Source organism: Achroia grisella, unplaced genomic scaffold (assembly GCF_030625045.1).
Source record: "Achroia grisella isolate CSIRO2021 unplaced genomic scaffold, CSIRO_AGI_Agris_v1 utg512, whole genome shotgun sequence".
In the NCBI taxonomy this organism is placed as follows: domain Eukaryota; kingdom Metazoa; phylum Arthropoda; class Insecta; order Lepidoptera; family Pyralidae; genus Achroia; species Achroia grisella.
Genome location: NW_026712906.1, coordinates 3,523,188 through 3,541,578, shown reverse-complemented (window position 1 = coordinate 3,541,578; position 18,391 = coordinate 3,523,188). Strand labels below are relative to the sequence as shown.

Genomic DNA, 18,391 nt, shown 5'->3' with positions numbered 1-18,391 from the left:
TTCATCTTCTACATATTGTTACTTATTTAGAATTAATATATTAGTAATTAATCATAACCCAGGACAATCTGTGGATTGTGTTATTCTTATTATATGTTAAGTCAGCGCCATCTATCCGAAGCTAAGAAGAACTTGTGATATAGGCACTGAACAACTAATATAAATATCTTCTTAATACATTTTTTTTTTCCTTTACAATACATTTTATGTTTAGCTCAATAAATACAATTTAACAGATATATTTTGTAATATATATACCTAAACGTCAGTCACCACATTCTATCAAGTGTACCGTCAGCTTGTTTACCATTCCAATGACTTCAAAAACAATGGTCTTACACAATCAGACTATTATTTTATTGATTATCAAACATTATCAATTGGTTATCTGTGATACAGTTATTAGCAATACGATACCGAGACTTGATCGACTGTCTTAATGGTTTGTATGATTTCTGTTATAGTATAGTCAGAAATAATACTGTCACACGGCATTTTACAATATTTACCTCGATGAAATGGTTATATAATTTTCTTAAACCAAATCATAATATATTATATTAAAAAAATGTCAAAAAAATAAAACGTATAGGGGTAAAAAGGTAAAAATAAATATCATTGAAGAGTATGGACAATAAAAATTTATAGGGGTGGGTCACCCTTAACAAAAATCCCATATATGCGCAAAAGATCGATAAATCCGTTTCGAAGGAGTATGGTAACTAACATTGTGATACGAGAATTTTATATGTAAGATGTGGTTTATATTATTCTTTCCTCTTTTTCAGATACGCTATAGCAGATAATGCATATCGATCCCTAGTGTATGAACACAGAGAACAATGTATACTGATCTCAGGTAAGAGACTGATGATGACATATTGTCTATGTTCAGGATAATTTGACATACGTAGATATATATATACATACATAAATATAGATAGTATAATGAATTTTAAAATTTATTACAATACATTATATATAATAGAGTAAAACAAGAAGACCACTAATCAGTATATCTGCAGATTTTTTTTTATTTTCCCCGCGCAAAACATAATACGCCACAGATACACAATATTGCACGTTGCGCCGCCGCAGTAGGATGACGAGCGAGTTATAGTTGTTTGCGATGTTAATTGTTGCAAACTCTTTGCACATTTTTATATATTTATTTTTCTACCAATTTTAAATGTATTTTCTTTTAGAATTGTCATATATTTTTTATTGTCACTTTTTGCCTACAACCGTTTGTACACGTACTATCCTCATTATAAGTATTTACCATTTTCTATCCATTGTTTGATTTACATTACACATACAGTCCACTCATTCTATCACCTACATTAATATTAAGTATGAGTATTAATATTCGGTACTTAATAAATTGAATCAAGTCAGTGAATCTAAACTTGACAAATTTAAACTAGATCAGTCGTGTTCCAAATCTCATATAAACTAAATACAAGTTACGGTTCCTGCAGTATATAAAGATGCTAAATTTGTAATTATTTACTGTTAGTTTATGACATTCCATTTATAATGTGCATCTCTATTACTTAACATTACTAACAAGTAATTTAATTTAAATTTAATAATAACATAAAAAGCGTATCAGGTGAGTTTCTTACCAGTTTTTCTCAACTTAAATAGCTAGCCGAACTGGATGATACGGTTAATGATAAAAAATTGGTCGAAAGGTCCTACGTGAATAAATAATTTGAGTTTCAGAATTTAGTAATTTCATAGTTGCCTACGTGCACATGAAATATACACTCATATTACAAGAGTTCTAAGCTATACTATCTTCAACAGGTGAATCGGGCTCCGGCAAAACAGAGGCATCAAAGAAGATCCTCGAATATATTGCAGCTCGCACCAACCACTTGCAAAATGTTGAGACTGTCAAAGACAAACTTCTGCAAACTAACCCACTCTTGGAGGCCTTCGGCAATGCCAAAACTCACAGGAATGACAATTCAAGTCGTTTCGGCAAATATATGGATGTCCAGTTTAATTACGAAGGTGGACCAGAGGGAGGCCATATTTTGAACTATTTGCTAGAGAAGTCTAGAGTGGTGAGCCAAATGGATGGAGAGAGGAACTTCCATATATTCTATCAGCTTCTGTCAGGTGGGGATGCAGCGTTAATGAGTCGCTTGAGGCTGCAGAACAGGCCAGACGCCTATAAATACACTACTGATATAGTAAGTAGTAATCTTGTAATAGGTGTAATCCTATATTTTACCTATATTAACCGAAACGAGCTAGTAAAATACTTAAATGTTTTAATTTTATTATAGACCAGCCCTGCTACTCAGAAGACTCATGATGCCGACCAGTTCCGGATAGTCCAGGAAGCTATGAAGGTCATAGAAATTGGTGAAGCCGAGCAGGCGGAGATCTTCTCTATCGTAGCCACCGTTCTACACCTTGGAAACATCAAATTCGTGAAAAACAGTAACGGATACGCGGAGATTTTGACACACGACCCCAACTCAGAAAATGTAGCTGAAGTGAGTACGAAATATGTAGATTTGAGTAATGATTTTTTCTCAAAATACAAAATCTTTATCAAAGCGTTTCAAAGTATACATAAAAAACAGTAGAATGGTAATACTGCATAATTTTCAAAAGTCGGTTGTTACATTTTCATATTTCATTTTGTTAAGCATAATGTACCTTGAGGTCATTATAGTGGTACCATAATAAATAAACAGATAATGTCGCATTCAAATTTACAATTGTACTATCTACCTGCCCCGGCTTCGCACGGTTGTACATGTATTGTACATAAACGTAAAAATTTTGGATTAGGACATTTCTTTGGTGAGACATTGAATGATTTGTATCCTATCCTAAAAGTATCAGTCAATTATCTTCTAGTCAATTGCTATTCACGACGCCTATTAACGATACATTTATTCAGAATAAATGACTATTGATTGAGATGGTAGTATCACAAGGCTCGTAACTAGGTCCATTGTTCTACAGTGTTTATGTAAATATGCCTAACACTCCGCTTATGAACGCCATTGTCTGAAATGAAATTCTACCAAATAAAAGTGCCGTGTATAGTCTATTTTATGTTAATAGATGACCTCATCTCTTATCTTACGTGATTATGTTCGGATATGTTGTAATTTCCTTTAAAAATTGTAAATTAATTCGTTTATCAGCTTTACCATTAGCTATTGCTTATCAGTATTTTTTTGCATTGTATGTATACGATAATAGCTAGGAAAATAATATCATTTTTGTTATTATAATTTTTAACACTCTTAAAGCAAAGTAATATAGCATTTCGCTCAGTTTACTTACTATCACTTTAAATGGGTTTGCTTAGAATATTTACCATTACTAATAATTATAGAATCAAAAATGTCAACCAAGGAACTTAACCCTGAATATCAAAGTGGAATTAAGTTATAGATATCAATATTTTAACAGTTAATTATGATACGAAGATCTTTATTGTGATTATTATTCATAATATTCTGTTAAACTGTTAGGTTGTCTGGAAGAAATCGCTTAAGCGATAAGACCGCCTTTCATACCTACATACGATGTAGGTATATTGTTTTATTTTGTATATTTTTAAAGGTCCCCATTTTTGACCCAAAAACCGATCAGGTATTGGAGCATAAACTGGTAGAGCTACCTATTGAACTGATTTAAACTTACCTTACAATGTAGCTTTTCAGTTGATAGAAAATGATGAAACACTGTGTTTTAAAAGGTTACAAATATTATGAATAAGACAGTTACTCTATAATAAATATACCATTACTACAACCCCGAGAAGGTAGTTAGAGACTCTCGAAGAACGCAAAATTAGCCCACATTTCTTTGGTATATTTTCAATACAACGGAAGCGAGCCTACCACCGTATTTTGGATTCTTTTTTCTCTATTTTGTGAAATTTAATTACAGTACTTACTAGACATTTACTTCCACAGCTGCTTCAAGTTGATGTCACGAAGCTCCGTGAGGTGCTGACCAGTAGGACCATTGAAGCTAGAACTGACATCGTCAATACTCCCCTGGAAGTGGAGCAAGCTCACTACGCGAGAGACGCTCTAGCCAAGGCCATTTATGGCAAACACTTCAATTGGCTAGTGTCCAGACTGAACGCCTCGCTGCAGCCTAAAGACAAGGCCGCTATGTCTTCAGTAATCGGCATACTGGATATCTACGGATTTGAAATCTTCCCCAAGAATAGGTGAGTTACATCATCTTTCATGCCTTATTTGATATCATGAGCTGTCGTTATTCAATTTTTATGTATAATAACTGGAATGGTAATCAAGCTTATTGATACGTGTTCAATTTTATTTGGAAAGATCGAAATTTGTTTTGTTGATCCACTTTGTTTCTTGGTGAAGGTATACTTCAAATGAATTCTTTCCTCTGTATAATATTAGCTTAGATGTAACGAGAGAATCTAATATTATAAAATAGATATCAATTTACTCCTTCTGTACTTACTTTTATTATCAATTTTCTAATGTTAGTACAGTAAAGGGCGTAACCCAAGGCATTTCACACAGCGCTATCTAGTCAAAAACTAGTAGCGTTATCTCTCAAATCATTTCCAGCAGAGTGTTGGAATTATAAAATATACATAATACCATTTTTCTTTCGTTTTCAAGCTTTGAGCAGTTCTGCATCAACTTCTGCAATGAGAAACTGCAGCAGCTGTTCATCCAGCTCACCCTGAAGCAGGAGCAGGAAGAGTACCTGCGCGAGGGCATCGAGTGGGAACCCATCGAGTACTTCAACAACATCATCATTTGTGACCTCATTGAAGCCAAGCACAAGGGTAAGGATAACGGTTTACGCGTGAGGGGTATCAGTGGAGGATGATAAAATAATAATAAAGTTAGTTAACCCATCTTAGCAAATGGTAATTTACGAGGACGATTTCCTCTGGAAGTACGTAGTTAGGAATAGTCAGTCCACAAAACTAATAATTCCCATTCCCCCAACTCTTAGGTATTATTGCAATCCTGGACGACGAGTGCCTTCGACCTGGTGATGCATCTGATAGCAGCCTACTGGAGCGTCTCACCCAGCATTTGGACAAGCACCCCCACTACAAGTCCCACAGGAAGTCTGATATTAGAACCCAGAAAATTATGGGCCGAGATGTGAGTCTGACAATATCATTTTTAATACTAATTTATTATTATATACTAATAAGAATATCTCTGGACAATACACACTGCGCCATTTAGTCCCAAATTAAGCAGAACTTGTTTTATAGGCGACTAGAGAACTGATTGATATAAATACATAACATTTTTTATAAATACTATCGAATATACTTGCGAATACAAATGTTTATATCGTGCCAGATACGAATCCACGATTACCGGAAGTAAAGCTATCAAAAAAGAAGGAAGGCCAAAAATCTCGTTACATATTTGTACGAGATTTGGACCTACCATTTCGGTCACAATTCTGTGTTGTACGAGTATTAAAGAGGCAAATTGAGCTAATGTACGAGGTTTCATCACATTTTTTATTTCTTTCCAAATGGCCAGTCTTTGCAAAAGTGCGTATCGGTTTCTATGATAGTTGTCGCATGTCTACTTAAAACAACATTTATTTAAAAGAGTAACACCCAAGTTTCTTTATCTTTCTTCTTATGATAAGTGTGCGTTCCGAATGAGTCGTAGAATCAAAATATCATATATTTTGATTCTACGACTCATTCGGAAGGAATTCAAAAGTGCTTATACTAAGTTTATTTAAATAAAGATTATTTCTATTTAGTTATTGGGAACCCTGCACCCTCCATTCCTACTTGTAGTATTTAACATAGTACATCTTTGTCAAATAAATCCTAAACACGCAGATTATATCCCAAACAAAATCTGTTACATATATTTACGGCTCACCTGATGCTAATAAACTGATATCTATATTATTTGTATCAGGAATTCTGCCTGGTGCACTATGCCGGCGAGGTGACGTACAACGTGAAGACATTCCTTGAGAAGAACAACGACCTGCTGTTCAGAGATATCCAGACCCTGATGGCGTCCAGTGGGAACAGTATCGTGGCTAGCTGCTTCAAGGTTTGTGGTCTATGTATACATACATTGTAAATGAACTGGCTTTAAAAAAAAAAGTAATTCAATTGAGTATCTTTCCAGTTTTTCTCAATTGGATGTATATACTTAACCTAAAGTATATAGTAGTATGTAAATCCTAAAGATATTTTTTTCAGATGGGATGATAATGTACTTAATAATAATAAGTTTATTATATATAGAAATAAATATACTTAGTTAAGTCCATTTTGTATCTGTTTTTTGCATAATTAATTTATTATTTTTATTTAATCTCACAGGAGATTACAACGCTTAATTAGGCCCAAGAGGCCATGAGTTCGGCAAACTAGCTGATGGTAAGCGGTAACCGTCACCTAAATACATGAACACCGCTACGGACATCACGTTATCAGGTGATATCCGTGATAAGCGTGTTACACGCTTATCACGGATATCATATGATAACGTTGCCAGTTAGAAGACTAAGATGTCTTGCGTATCATTCTGTAATTTAATAATAATACCTAAAATAAATCTAATTAATACATCTTTAGGAGTACAACCTGTTAAGTAAGAAACGGCCAGAGACAGCAATCACGCAGTTCAAGAACTCGCTGAATGAGCTCATCAAGATCCTGAGCAGCAAGGAGCCCTCCTACATCAGGTGCATTAAACCCAACGACTCCAAAATGTCGAGTAAGTATAATCAAATCATCGCATTATAGAAATGTAGATTAAACATTTAATTGAGGACTCCACGATATACAGAATGAAATTTTTTTTTAAATATATAATGTACTAGCTGTGCCCGCGGATTCACCCGCTTGAAATTTGTCCTTTGTGTGGGGACATACGAGCGCAACGGTAAAACGACGGATATCCTCCGTACGGGGACATACGAGCGCAACGGTAAAACGACTGATGTCCCCTGTACGGGGACTTACGAGTGCAACGGTAAAACGACGGATGTCCCCTGTACGAGGACATATGAGTGCAACGGTAAAACGACGGATGTCCCCTGTACGGGGACATACGAGCGCAACGGTAAAACGACGGATATCCTCCGTACGGGGACATGTGAGTGCAACGGTAAAACGACTGATGTCCCCTGTACGGGGATATACGAGTGCAATGGTAAAACGAGTGATGTCCTCCGTACGGGGACATATGAGTGCAACGGTAAAACGACTGATGCACTCGTATATCTCCGTACAGACGGGGATATACGAGTGCAATGGTAAAACAAGTGATGTCCTCCGTACGGGGACATATGAGTGGTGGTAAATATAAAAGTAACAAAAGAAAACAGTTGTATTTTATTTATACTTTATTCTACTTTCCTTAAAACAAAAACAATTATCCCTCTCGCTCTTTCTCTCTTTGTAGTTATTTGTGTATTGTTGTAGTGTTAGAAATTTAAAAATATATTTTCTTACAGTGCAATTCGACGACAAGCTGGTTTCTCACCAAGTGAAGTATCTCGGACTGATGGAAAACCTGCGCGTGCGTCGCGCTGGATTTGCTTACAGGCGTACCTACGAAGCATTCCTCGAGAGGTAATTTTTTTTAAATTCTCTCTTACCAGTGACTATAGACACAATTTAAATTTATGTTATTACTAGCTATGCCCGCGGTTTCATCCGCATTAAATTTCAATATAAAATATAGCCCATGTGTTATTCTGATGCATAAGCTATATTACTGTAAAGTTTCATCAAAATCCATTCAGTACTTTTTGCGTGAAAGAGTAACAAACATTCACAACTTACAAATTTTCGCTTTGATAATAAGATGTTATATATATGGTAGTCTGTAAGGTATATATCATACGGCCCATGAAATAAAAGGATGCACAATGATAAAAATTAATATTAAAAAAATGCTAGTTTTTCTCAACTGTCAACTGAAGAAGCTAACAAAACTGGATGGTAGACAGGCCCATAGGTCCTGTTCATTAAGATCACACACATTAAGATCATAGCATTTAAGTAGTATATATGTCTAACGTACTTAAACATAAAATCTCGTTTTTTAAAAAGGTACAAGTGCTTGAGCGCCGATACTTGGCCCAACTTCCGAGGGCAACCCCGAGATGGCGTACAGAAGCTTGTGGAAGCACTGAAATACGACAAGGAAGATTACAGGATGGGCAAGTAAGTAATATATCTTTAACTAAAAATATTATATGATTAATAAATAAGTGTCTATAATATATACATAAATAAAGATATCTTGATTTATTGAATATAAAAATCACTAGATCAATTCACACTTTCATTAAAATTTATTAGGAGAGAAAAAAACGATTTCAATAAAACAATTCTATTACTATATTAGTTACACTTCTAATGCTAAATAGTATACAATTTTCTAAGAACTAATTGGTATACTAAAAAAAGACCCTATTTATACCGAATTTTACCGCGTTTTTATATCCGTAACGAAAGAAATATAAAAAAGCTCTATAAATATAAAATCTATCTTATATACATTAAGGAGTATTTAATAGCCTATTAAACACAATTTATTTCATTAAGCTAGCATTCTTAGTTTCCGAGATATATAGGTTTTTTTAAGTGACCCGGATTCATTGCTCTCAAGTGTATAAAATTCTTGTGTCACAGTTCGTACTCCTCCGAAACAACTTGACTGATTCTCATGAAATTTTGTGAGTAGGTCTGAGAATCGGCCAACATCTATTTTTCATCCCCCTAAATGTTAGGGGTAGTCCACGCCTAAATATTTTTTTTTTATATTTTAGATAAAATTTTTAGTTACTATTTTTGGATGATACAACATACAAAAATACATACAATCCTAAATTTTCACCCTTGTATCATCAACCCCTATTTTTTTATAGCGTTATTAATTTATATGGCAAAACAACGTTTGCCGGGACAGCTAGTATTATATATGTATATATATATATATATATATATATATATATATAATATATATATATATATATAAATATATATATTAATATATTATAAGTTAATATATATCCATATAAATTAATATATATCTTTAACTTAGGTAGGTTATATATATAAAACCACAAAAACATGAATGTTTAATCCGCAACGCTTATTTACCAAACTATTCTAGCTCAAAGATCTTCATCCGGTTCCCGAAAACACTGTTCGAGACAGAAGACGCGTACCAAGTGAAGAAGAACGATATAGCGGCCATCATCCAGAGCCGCTGGCGAGGATATCGGCAGAGGAAGGAGTACCTCAAGATGAGGAACGCCGCCATCGTTATAGAGAAGTGGGTGCGGCGGTTCCTCGCGCAGAAGTTAAAAGAGAGAAGAAAGAAAGCCGCTCTCGTCGTCAGAGCCTTCATTAAAGGTAAAGGAAACCTTTATTAAAAAAAATATTTGATGGTAGACGGTAACTGTCGTCTTCATACCTGAACCTACGGATATCACGTTATCATGTGACCCCTTTGATACCACCCATGAGTTGCCATTCCAGAAGAACAATACTTCATACCTCTTATCATATAGTTTCACTGACCAATCTGCACTCTACAACCGCAACGTAAATTACAGAAGTAATTTCTATTCTATTCTTTGGAAAAATGATAGAGTAAATGTGTACAGGCTTCATCACCCGTAATGGGCCTGAGACACCAGAGAACCGCCGGTTCCTGGGCATCGCGAAGGTGCACTGGTTGAAGAGGCTGTCCACCCAGCTGCCAACCAAAGTCCTGGACCTGTCGTGGCCGGTGTGCCCCGCCACGTGCCAGGAGGCGTCCAAGGAGCTCCAGCGGCTGCACCGCGCGCACCTGGCGCGCCGCTACCGGCTGGCGCTCTCGCCCGAACAGAAGAAGCAGTTCGAGCTGAAGGTCCTCGCTGAGACTATGTTCAAAGGTCAGTTCTTTCTCTTTTCTGCTCTTCTCTTCTCTCTACTTCTAGTTTCCTCATCTCTGCTCATTAATGTAAACCATCTATTATCTTTATTCAGATAAGAAGAACAGCTACCCGAGCAGCATCAGGCACAAATTCATTGATGACCGGCTCACTTCCGATCATAAGACTCTGAGGAACACCTTCATGGCATCGCCATTGTGGCCTGCTGGAGAGAAGCTCATCGTAAGTATTCTTCGTCTATATATACACATATATATGTTTGTGACTGAATAATTAACAATCTCGGTAGTCTAGCTCTCTTAGTATTTTGTTGTTATTGTATTTTATACTAGCTATACCCGCGACTTCGTCCGCGTGGAATTAAACTTTGTTTTTCTAAAATAAAAGTATCCTAAGTTACTTCTTATTACATCAGCTAATAAAAGTCCCGTCAAAATCGGTCCAGCCATTTCAGAGATTAGCCGGAACAAACAGACAGACAAAAATTGTAAAAAATGTTATTTTGGTGTATGTGCCGTATTTATATTCATATGTATGTAGTAAAAGAGGATTATTTCAATATTACAAACAGACACTCTAATTTTATTTATATGTATAGATGTTTGGAACGCTGCACTCGCTTGCGCTAACGGTTTTCAGTGGCGGGGCACCAGTGGAGGATGATAAGATGAGCACGAGGTCAGGTCAGTTAGTCCATCGTGCCAAATTCACCAGGAATTTATCACGAAGGTTTCCAGGGGGAACTGCATTGAGGTCAACCTGACATAGTACCTACATTGCTAGCAATAAGATCATCAGTCCACATTACTAACAATCCCCTTTCCCCCCATGAGTAACTACTGAATTCATATGCACGTAGTAAAAAACGGTTTTTTCAACATTACAAACAGACACTCCAATTTTGTTTATATGTATAGATAAGAGCTTTGAAGCCATGTTATCGATAAATTTAATGGTTTCAGGGAAATGCGTAGAACAAAAGTTATTCGTTATCATGGCTACTTTCATATCCTTGCCGCTTAGTACATACATCCTTTGCGACTAATTTCTGTATAGGTGTCTATGTCTATGTAATGAAAATCTATTTAATTTCTCTACAGTATTCATGCGAGGCTGTAAAATACGACCGCCGTAAATACAAGCCCCGCGAGAGGGCTCTGCTCGCTTCAAACAAAGCTCTCTATGTGCTGGACGCTTCCGGACGCAAGACATACAAACTGAAGCACCGACTGCCTCTCGACAAGCTGCGTGTGATCGTCACAAACGAGTCAGATAGCCTCGTGCTTATTAAAATACCACAAGAGCTGAAGAAAGACAAGGTAAGTTTACCACAAAATTACCACACAAGTATACCATGTAACTTTTATTTAACACATAAAGATATAGAATGTTGAAGAGCAGAACCTGCACGCGCCACAGAACAAACGCGGCCGCAATATCCCCAATTTCAATATAGTAGTTGACAGTTTTAACAGTATCCCAATTTCAATTTGAATATTGTTAATTCCATTAAATTTAATCTGTAAAACACTGACTATGTTTTTGTGGTAATTATTGTCTGTCAAACTTCTGTCAATATCTAATTTCGTTATAGATTATTTACTAAAAATGTCTGTATCTGTACTCCATCATAAAATTAAATATAAGTAAAAATCATTTGGTTTTTTATACTCGCTGGATGCAATTACTGTAACTAGCATACAAGTAGTAGTTTGTTACTTTATTTAATTGAAAAATAGGCTATTTCAATATTTAAATAGTTCTTATAAAATTAACATTCTTAAAAGGCTTTTATTTATAAAAGATTTTGATGAACAGGCTTTTTATTATATAAACATTTCTTTTAAAGACTCCTTTATTAAAATAATTTTATTTGTATTTAAATAAAAGACAGTAGTTTTAATAGTTACTTTTATTTTATTTACTTATTTAAACAGTTCTTTTAAAAATAGTTTTCTTAAAAGAATTATCGTACTTTTATAAATAAAAGTCAGTAATTTTAATAGTAAATGCTAATTGTGATTTACGATTAGAGCATATAATTAAAACTGTCTTTTATTTATAAAATAATTTGGCGAATAGGCTATTTCATTATTTGAACAGTTCTTTATTAAGCGCTTATAAAAAATATTTCTTTTATAAATAAAATACAGATTTTTTTAATAGTAAACGCTAATTATGAGTTAGGTACTATTAGCGTGTATAATAAATTACTATCTTTTATTTATAAAATAATTTGGCGAATAGGCTATGTCATTATTTAAACTGTGCTTTTAAAAAGAACTTTCTTAAAGAATTTTATTTTTTTTATCAATTAATGATAGTAATTTAATAAAAAGTGCTTGTTATAATATAATTATTCTTTCATAGGGTGATCTAATAATATCGGTGTCGTATCTGATCGAGGCGCTGACCATCGTTACAGACAATATCAAGAAGCCGGCGCTGATTGAGATCGTGGACACCAGAATGTAAGTCTATTCTTCTGTATATGATAACGGTATGGTGCACCTACCAATGTGATTTTTTATGGGGGGTTTTAGGCTATTGGCAGGTGCTAAGATCTGTGACACTGCGACCTGAATAGATCTATTGTACTCGACCTTTTTACAGTTCGCTGCCTAGGGACAAGCATTGAAGGATATTCTTAGGAGCGATTAGTTTTATCTCCTTAGTATAGAGTGTATACTTTCCATAGGATGTATTTCGTTTTTGCAAGAGCGAGCTACAACCATATAGGATGTGTAGTAGCGTTTCCTCATCTGCACCAGTGTGATATATATAAAAATTTGCTATTTGCAGGATCGCCCACAACCTGGTGAACGGTAAACAAGGCGGTACCATTGAAGTCATCAACGGACCCCAGCCGACCATCCACCGAGCCAAGAGCGGCAACTTACTGGTTGTATGTATCTACCTACATTTTATAAACAACGCCTTCTATGTGCTAATTAGGCACGTGGGTACCTACACTACACCTGGGTAATTAGATAATCGGTCTATTATAAAACTGTGGAAATTTCCCCAAGAAGTACATAAATTAAAAATAAATATAAAAAAAAACAAAATAATTATTGACAAGTGCTGTTACAAGATACTGCAGCAGCCGGTTATTATCAGGCAGACCATATGCTTGACTAACATCTTTAGTTTTTAAATTAAACATTTGAAATTTGGCTGAGTGAAGGACCATCCTCAACTCAGTTGTACAATGTTATTTATACAATTTATTGGGGAAAGCGATTGTTAGTAATGTGAACTTAATACTCCACCGCTAGCAATGTACCAAGTCAGGTACATCCATGCGGCGGCTCCCCCTGGAAACTATTGTAATAAATCCCTGGCGAATTTATCACGATGGGCCAACTGACCTGCCTCCACTGATGCCCCGCAACAGCGTAAATCATTAACGCAGACGGGGACGTCATTCTATAATCATCCATAATTTTTTTTTTATTTTTTTATTTTCCAGGTGGCAACACCCTGAGGAAGGCTATTGAAATATAAGAAATAAGACGCTATCATTCCAACCATAGACAACGATCAAAATTAACAACGACCTAGTTCATTTGTAATTTATTGAAATCATTAAAATCTAGATCAAGTTTATCCTAACCAAAAGTTTAATGAAGAATAAATGAAAAATATTGTATAAATCATATTTAAATGTACCTAATTCTTTATTTATATATAAATTATTTTTGGTCAGGATATAACTGAATAGCTTCTTTTACTAATTTATTTTAAATAATGTAAGAGTAATACTTAGTTGTTAGAGATCAAATGGCACAGTAAACTTAAATGTTTTGTTTCACTCAGTCATTACAAAGAGTGATAAGGATGGCAAGTCTTCTTAATTGTTAGATAAATATTTTTATACTTATATATTATTATTTAATTATGAAGTGAATGTCCAATTTTTAAGATTTTTTCGTGTTCTTTTTTTATAATTCCCTTTATTGTATTAATTAATGATAATTGTATTGAAATGTGATATATTCCATTGAGATTTTCGTACAAAGTACTCTAACCTAGTATTTTTTGTATGCCATAAAATAAAACGGTACATCGGTGAAATGTGTCAAAGTTTATTATTTGTACTTTGTTTTAGGTACCTTACAGATAATCATTTATGTATTTATATTTATTCGATCGACATATTAATTATATAATACGTTATTAATATCAAATTAGTGCATCGCCTTAAACTACCGTTAACTACATACCTTAACTACATTGGCATGGAATCATCCCTTACGTAAAGATAATAGACAATAACTTATTTAAAATATATTAAAGGTTTTTAACATTAATAGCACATGTACCTTCTGGTAACGTAATCAAAAGTAATTTTAATTCAAATTTAAATTAACGACCCAGTAACTAATTATGTAACGATATTATTAATAATTCACAATTGTGACATATTGAAACTGGCCATTTGTAATTTTCTATGAACCATTTTAGAGTTGTAGATTGGAGCTAACCTTTTTTCTTCGAACCTTTCTTATTCTACTGCTGTTGGTCGTAGCAATTAATAATGTCAGGTGAAACAAATAAAACAACCTACGGATGGACTCGTGGAGAGACTCAAGACCAACTCCTGCCTGGCGGATATGAATATATTCTGATGACATCACTGAAGTTTCGAACCTCAACTCAGGCGGACGGACGATACGGTTCGTAAGTGTAACTGTCAAAATGTAGATTATTATCCGTTACAATCGAGAATTATTACTAACATCGTTACATAATTAAGGCCCTGTACTTCAATATACTCTTCCCGTCAATTCAAATTATTGTTTCATGTTTTTGTTTCCAAATGGTGAACACTTGGAATCCCTATATTTTTATGGTACCTAAGTAATGGTTGCTTATATTATTTTTGTGTGTTTGGAAGAAAATTTCAATATGCATATTTATAAAATACAAAGCAACCGAGAGTTAAAAGATTCCTATTCGCTATATAAGACTTTTATAGTGAACTAGTGAATTAAAATATTCTCAGCAAAATAGTATAAGTAACAGAATGGTAAAATATTTAGGGAACTAAAGTGTGGCCCTAGAGCTAGTATCCATAGCAATAATAATTATTATAACATAATTAAAAATAATACAATTTTATTTACTTACATTTAGCTGAATCAAAGGTGCCTATTTGTATAGTAATTCATAATTCAGATTTGTGATTACACTGAAATGTTGGTGAAATGAAAATTGTGTCATCCTTTATACAAAATTATTAGATGTTTATTGAAATACAGTTTTTGAAAACAAGTATTGATTAGAAGACGATCGTTTAGTAAAGGTTTGACACAGCGGCAGCAACAATAATTTTCTATTTAGATATTTAAAAAGATGATACGAGACAAAATAAATATAACCTATATTATTTTTATGCTGTTGACACTTGTCGGAACTTTGAATACAATGGATGGATTTTGCAAATGTACAAAACACAGAAATAAAAAAGTCAGGTTTGCTTCGCGCCCAGAGGTGGGGGATCTCAGATTTTCTTTTGGCAGGGGGACAATTAATGTTATTATTTGTCCCTCATCTGTCAGAATAGTAGTCTTCACATCGTTACGATTTTATTATATTTACCTAAAGGATATCACTGCCGCTGTTGTTTCTAAGCCTTATTGTGGGCTCCAGTTGTAGGCCATGAATTAGTCAGGCAAAAAAAGTGCCTTGTAATACTTAATAATGTTCCTGTATAGTCATTTTTTAAATAAATGTATTTTGATATTATTGAGTATTTATTTCATACTATTTATTCCATTACATGTTCCCTAACAAAGTAAGCTTTGTACAAATTATCTACCTGGTTAACTTTGTCTCATCTATTTCCTTGGTTTATGAATATATCAATATTGAAAATTGGCCTTTCAATATAAAAAATATTCAAAATATATTAAGGCAGAGCCTTGAAATCATAGTTCTCCAGAATGACAACGCATGAGAGCTACTATGGACATCAGAGTCCATAATGCTAATCAGTGTACACTAATATTTTTACTTAAAATATAATATTTATTCAAAGAGCAACAAGTTTCTTACTCATTCTAGTTGACTGAAACTCTATTTTTTCTGTAATGTGGCTTCTCTTAATATAATCATATGTTTTTGATAACGTAATTAACGTAATCAAACGTATAATTGGGATATTATTAACAAATGTCATTAACAAAGTGCTTTGAATAGATCACTGAATTGACAACTATAAAACTTCACGATCACTACAATAAAAAAGTTGTCATAAAGTATAAGTATAATTAGAACAGTATTCTAAAGTTGGTTTTTATAATAATTTTATTGTATTATTTCTATTCTATCAATAAAACCTTTTTCTATGTAAGCTGTCACTTTAGCATTTTTGTTTGGTGATTACTTATGCAATATTAATTGACCAGATATGTAAATGTATATTTAAAACTATTAACTAATAATGATTGATCACCGAATATACTTGTCTATATCTGTAGAAAGATTAAAAAACAGTATATCACACTAGGATCAGAGAGGCTTTAATAAAAGACTATATTATAATTCATTGTAGTTTAATTATTAAAAAAATTAGGTACATTTATACAATTATATTTTGTGATAACAATCCAGAGTTACAGTGACAGACAATCGCAAATTGTCTCCCTTTTCAGTCTTAATATACAAACAAAGTTATTCACTTACGCTAACGCATCTCTTTTTATGTACAACAAAGAAAACCAGTACAAAAAAAGAGTACGAAATATGTTTTGTTCATTTTCAATAATCATTTTGTTAAATTTCAATTCCAGTCAAGAGCGATACAGATCAATAGGAGCATGATGAAAAGTGCATAAAGATTTTTCTATTTTATATTAATAATTTCAGATGCACCTTGTCATTTTTTGTCAATGTACGAAATTGCTATTTTAAATTCGTAGTGTACATTAAACTCACTTTATCTAACGTCACGTAATTTATATAGCGTTTAGTTTATATCAGTGTTTCCCAAAGTGGGGCCCACAAATTAATAAATTCTCAAACATACAAAATCCAACTTTCCAACAAGTAGCTATCTTTGTAAACAGTCAAAGGTTGAGATATGGCAGTTAAATTACAGGATATGGAATCATGTTACCTTTGTCCTCTGGAATGTCATTGTATAAGGTCTACCAGGGTTGGCCGGTATTAAGGTATATAGACGGCGGTTGCCACTTCCTAATAGATAGGATTGTTAGGAATGTGGACTAACGATTTCATTGCTAGCAATGTATGGTCAAATTGACTTCCACATGGCCCCCCTGGAAACCATCATGATAAATTCCTGATAAATTGAAACTGACCTATCCTCATCTTACCATCCACCACTGTTTCTCCGCCTGCGTAAACCGTTAGCGCAGACAGATGAAGCATTGCAATGCACCATTCCATTATCATGAATTAAAGAAACAGGTGGCCCGTCAGGCAATTTTCAATTTTAGTTACATAAAAAAACGAACAAAACACATTTACCAATGCCAATTTCCAAACGACACCAAACTTGTAACAAAACAAACACATACTGTCTCCTAAACTCCGGATTATTGAAGGCGACTCTTAATCTATATAATACAGTAATTAAGTCTTTCAAGCGTGTAATATATACATGTATGACCTTACATGCTGTAGGGAGCGAAACTGTCTAAATAAACGTTTGTATGCCAATTCTTACATTCTAGAAAGTTCTATTCAATATTCTAAAGATAAATAAAGATAAAATACATGAAGTTTTACTTCACGAGTTGTCACAGCGTCATTAATTTAATTTTATATGTACATTAAAAAAAATAACAAATTATACATTACTAAAATCTGAAAAAAAAAAAGAAAACAAATATCGTTTCGCTGCCTACAACAATAATTGGCCACGCGTAATTACAAATGCTCGATCACTAGTGGACAATTCATAAAATCACGTATCCCATGGAAGATGTAACGTAACATTATTAATTAGGGATGTGGAAACAGTTGATTATGGAAATAAACGATTATATAACTTAATAAATAATAAATCAAGTTTATTATTCCACAAAATCGATTAAAATAATTATACTTTCACCGACGGCCTAAAAAACCATCGATTTTATGCTTCACATCCCTAGCTATGTTACAATATATTATTTAAAAATGGAATAGGGCTAGTTAAATTAAGAAAAAAAGAAACTTAAAATACCTTAGACAGAGTAATCGACTCACAAACCCATGTATTTACAGTATTATAAAAAAATAATTATAGTGTAATGTACATTATGGATTCGTTATTTAAACATTTGTGAAATAGTATAACATGATGATATATTACTTACATTGTACAACTAGAAATTCACGCTATGCATTGCTGACGCTACGTACTTACAAATATACATATTACATATTCACTGTACACTTTGTAAATGCCAACTTGAGTCATCGATGTCTTTGTAAAAAGGGGGGATTA

General features: G+C 33.6%; 1 protein-coding gene across 2 annotated transcripts in view; it reads left to right on the top strand.

The window, feature by feature from the left end:
* LOC131846702 (unconventional myosin IC) overlaps nucleotides 1-15,337 on the top strand; it is a 72,722-nt gene extending 57,385 nt beyond the window's left edge. For both annotated transcript variants that reach the window (XM_059196073.1, XM_059196074.1), the window contains exons 4-20: nucleotides 789-859; nucleotides 1,813-2,204; nucleotides 2,301-2,513; nucleotides 3,957-4,219; nucleotides 4,650-4,819; nucleotides 4,993-5,147; nucleotides 5,940-6,080; nucleotides 6,611-6,752; nucleotides 7,495-7,612; nucleotides 8,096-8,209; nucleotides 9,165-9,406; nucleotides 9,661-9,930; nucleotides 10,025-10,152; nucleotides 11,031-11,249; nucleotides 12,301-12,401; nucleotides 12,733-12,835; nucleotides 13,403-15,337. In XM_059196073.1, coding sequence (XP_059052056.1) covers nucleotides 789-859; nucleotides 1,813-2,204; nucleotides 2,301-2,513; nucleotides 3,957-4,219; nucleotides 4,650-4,819; nucleotides 4,993-5,147; nucleotides 5,940-6,080; nucleotides 6,611-6,752; nucleotides 7,495-7,612; nucleotides 8,096-8,209; nucleotides 9,165-9,406; nucleotides 9,661-9,930; nucleotides 10,025-10,152; nucleotides 11,031-11,249; nucleotides 12,301-12,401; nucleotides 12,733-12,835; nucleotides 13,403-13,417 — 2,857 coding nt within the window. In that variant the 3' untranslated portion in view covers nucleotides 13,418-15,337. The remainder of the gene's footprint in view (nucleotides 1-788; nucleotides 860-1,812; nucleotides 2,205-2,300; nucleotides 2,514-3,956; nucleotides 4,220-4,649; nucleotides 4,820-4,992; nucleotides 5,148-5,939; nucleotides 6,081-6,610; nucleotides 6,753-7,494; nucleotides 7,613-8,095; nucleotides 8,210-9,164; nucleotides 9,407-9,660; nucleotides 9,931-10,024; nucleotides 10,153-11,030; nucleotides 11,250-12,300; nucleotides 12,402-12,732; nucleotides 12,836-13,402) is intronic.
* Nucleotides 15,338-18,391: the final 3,054 nt, after the last annotated feature.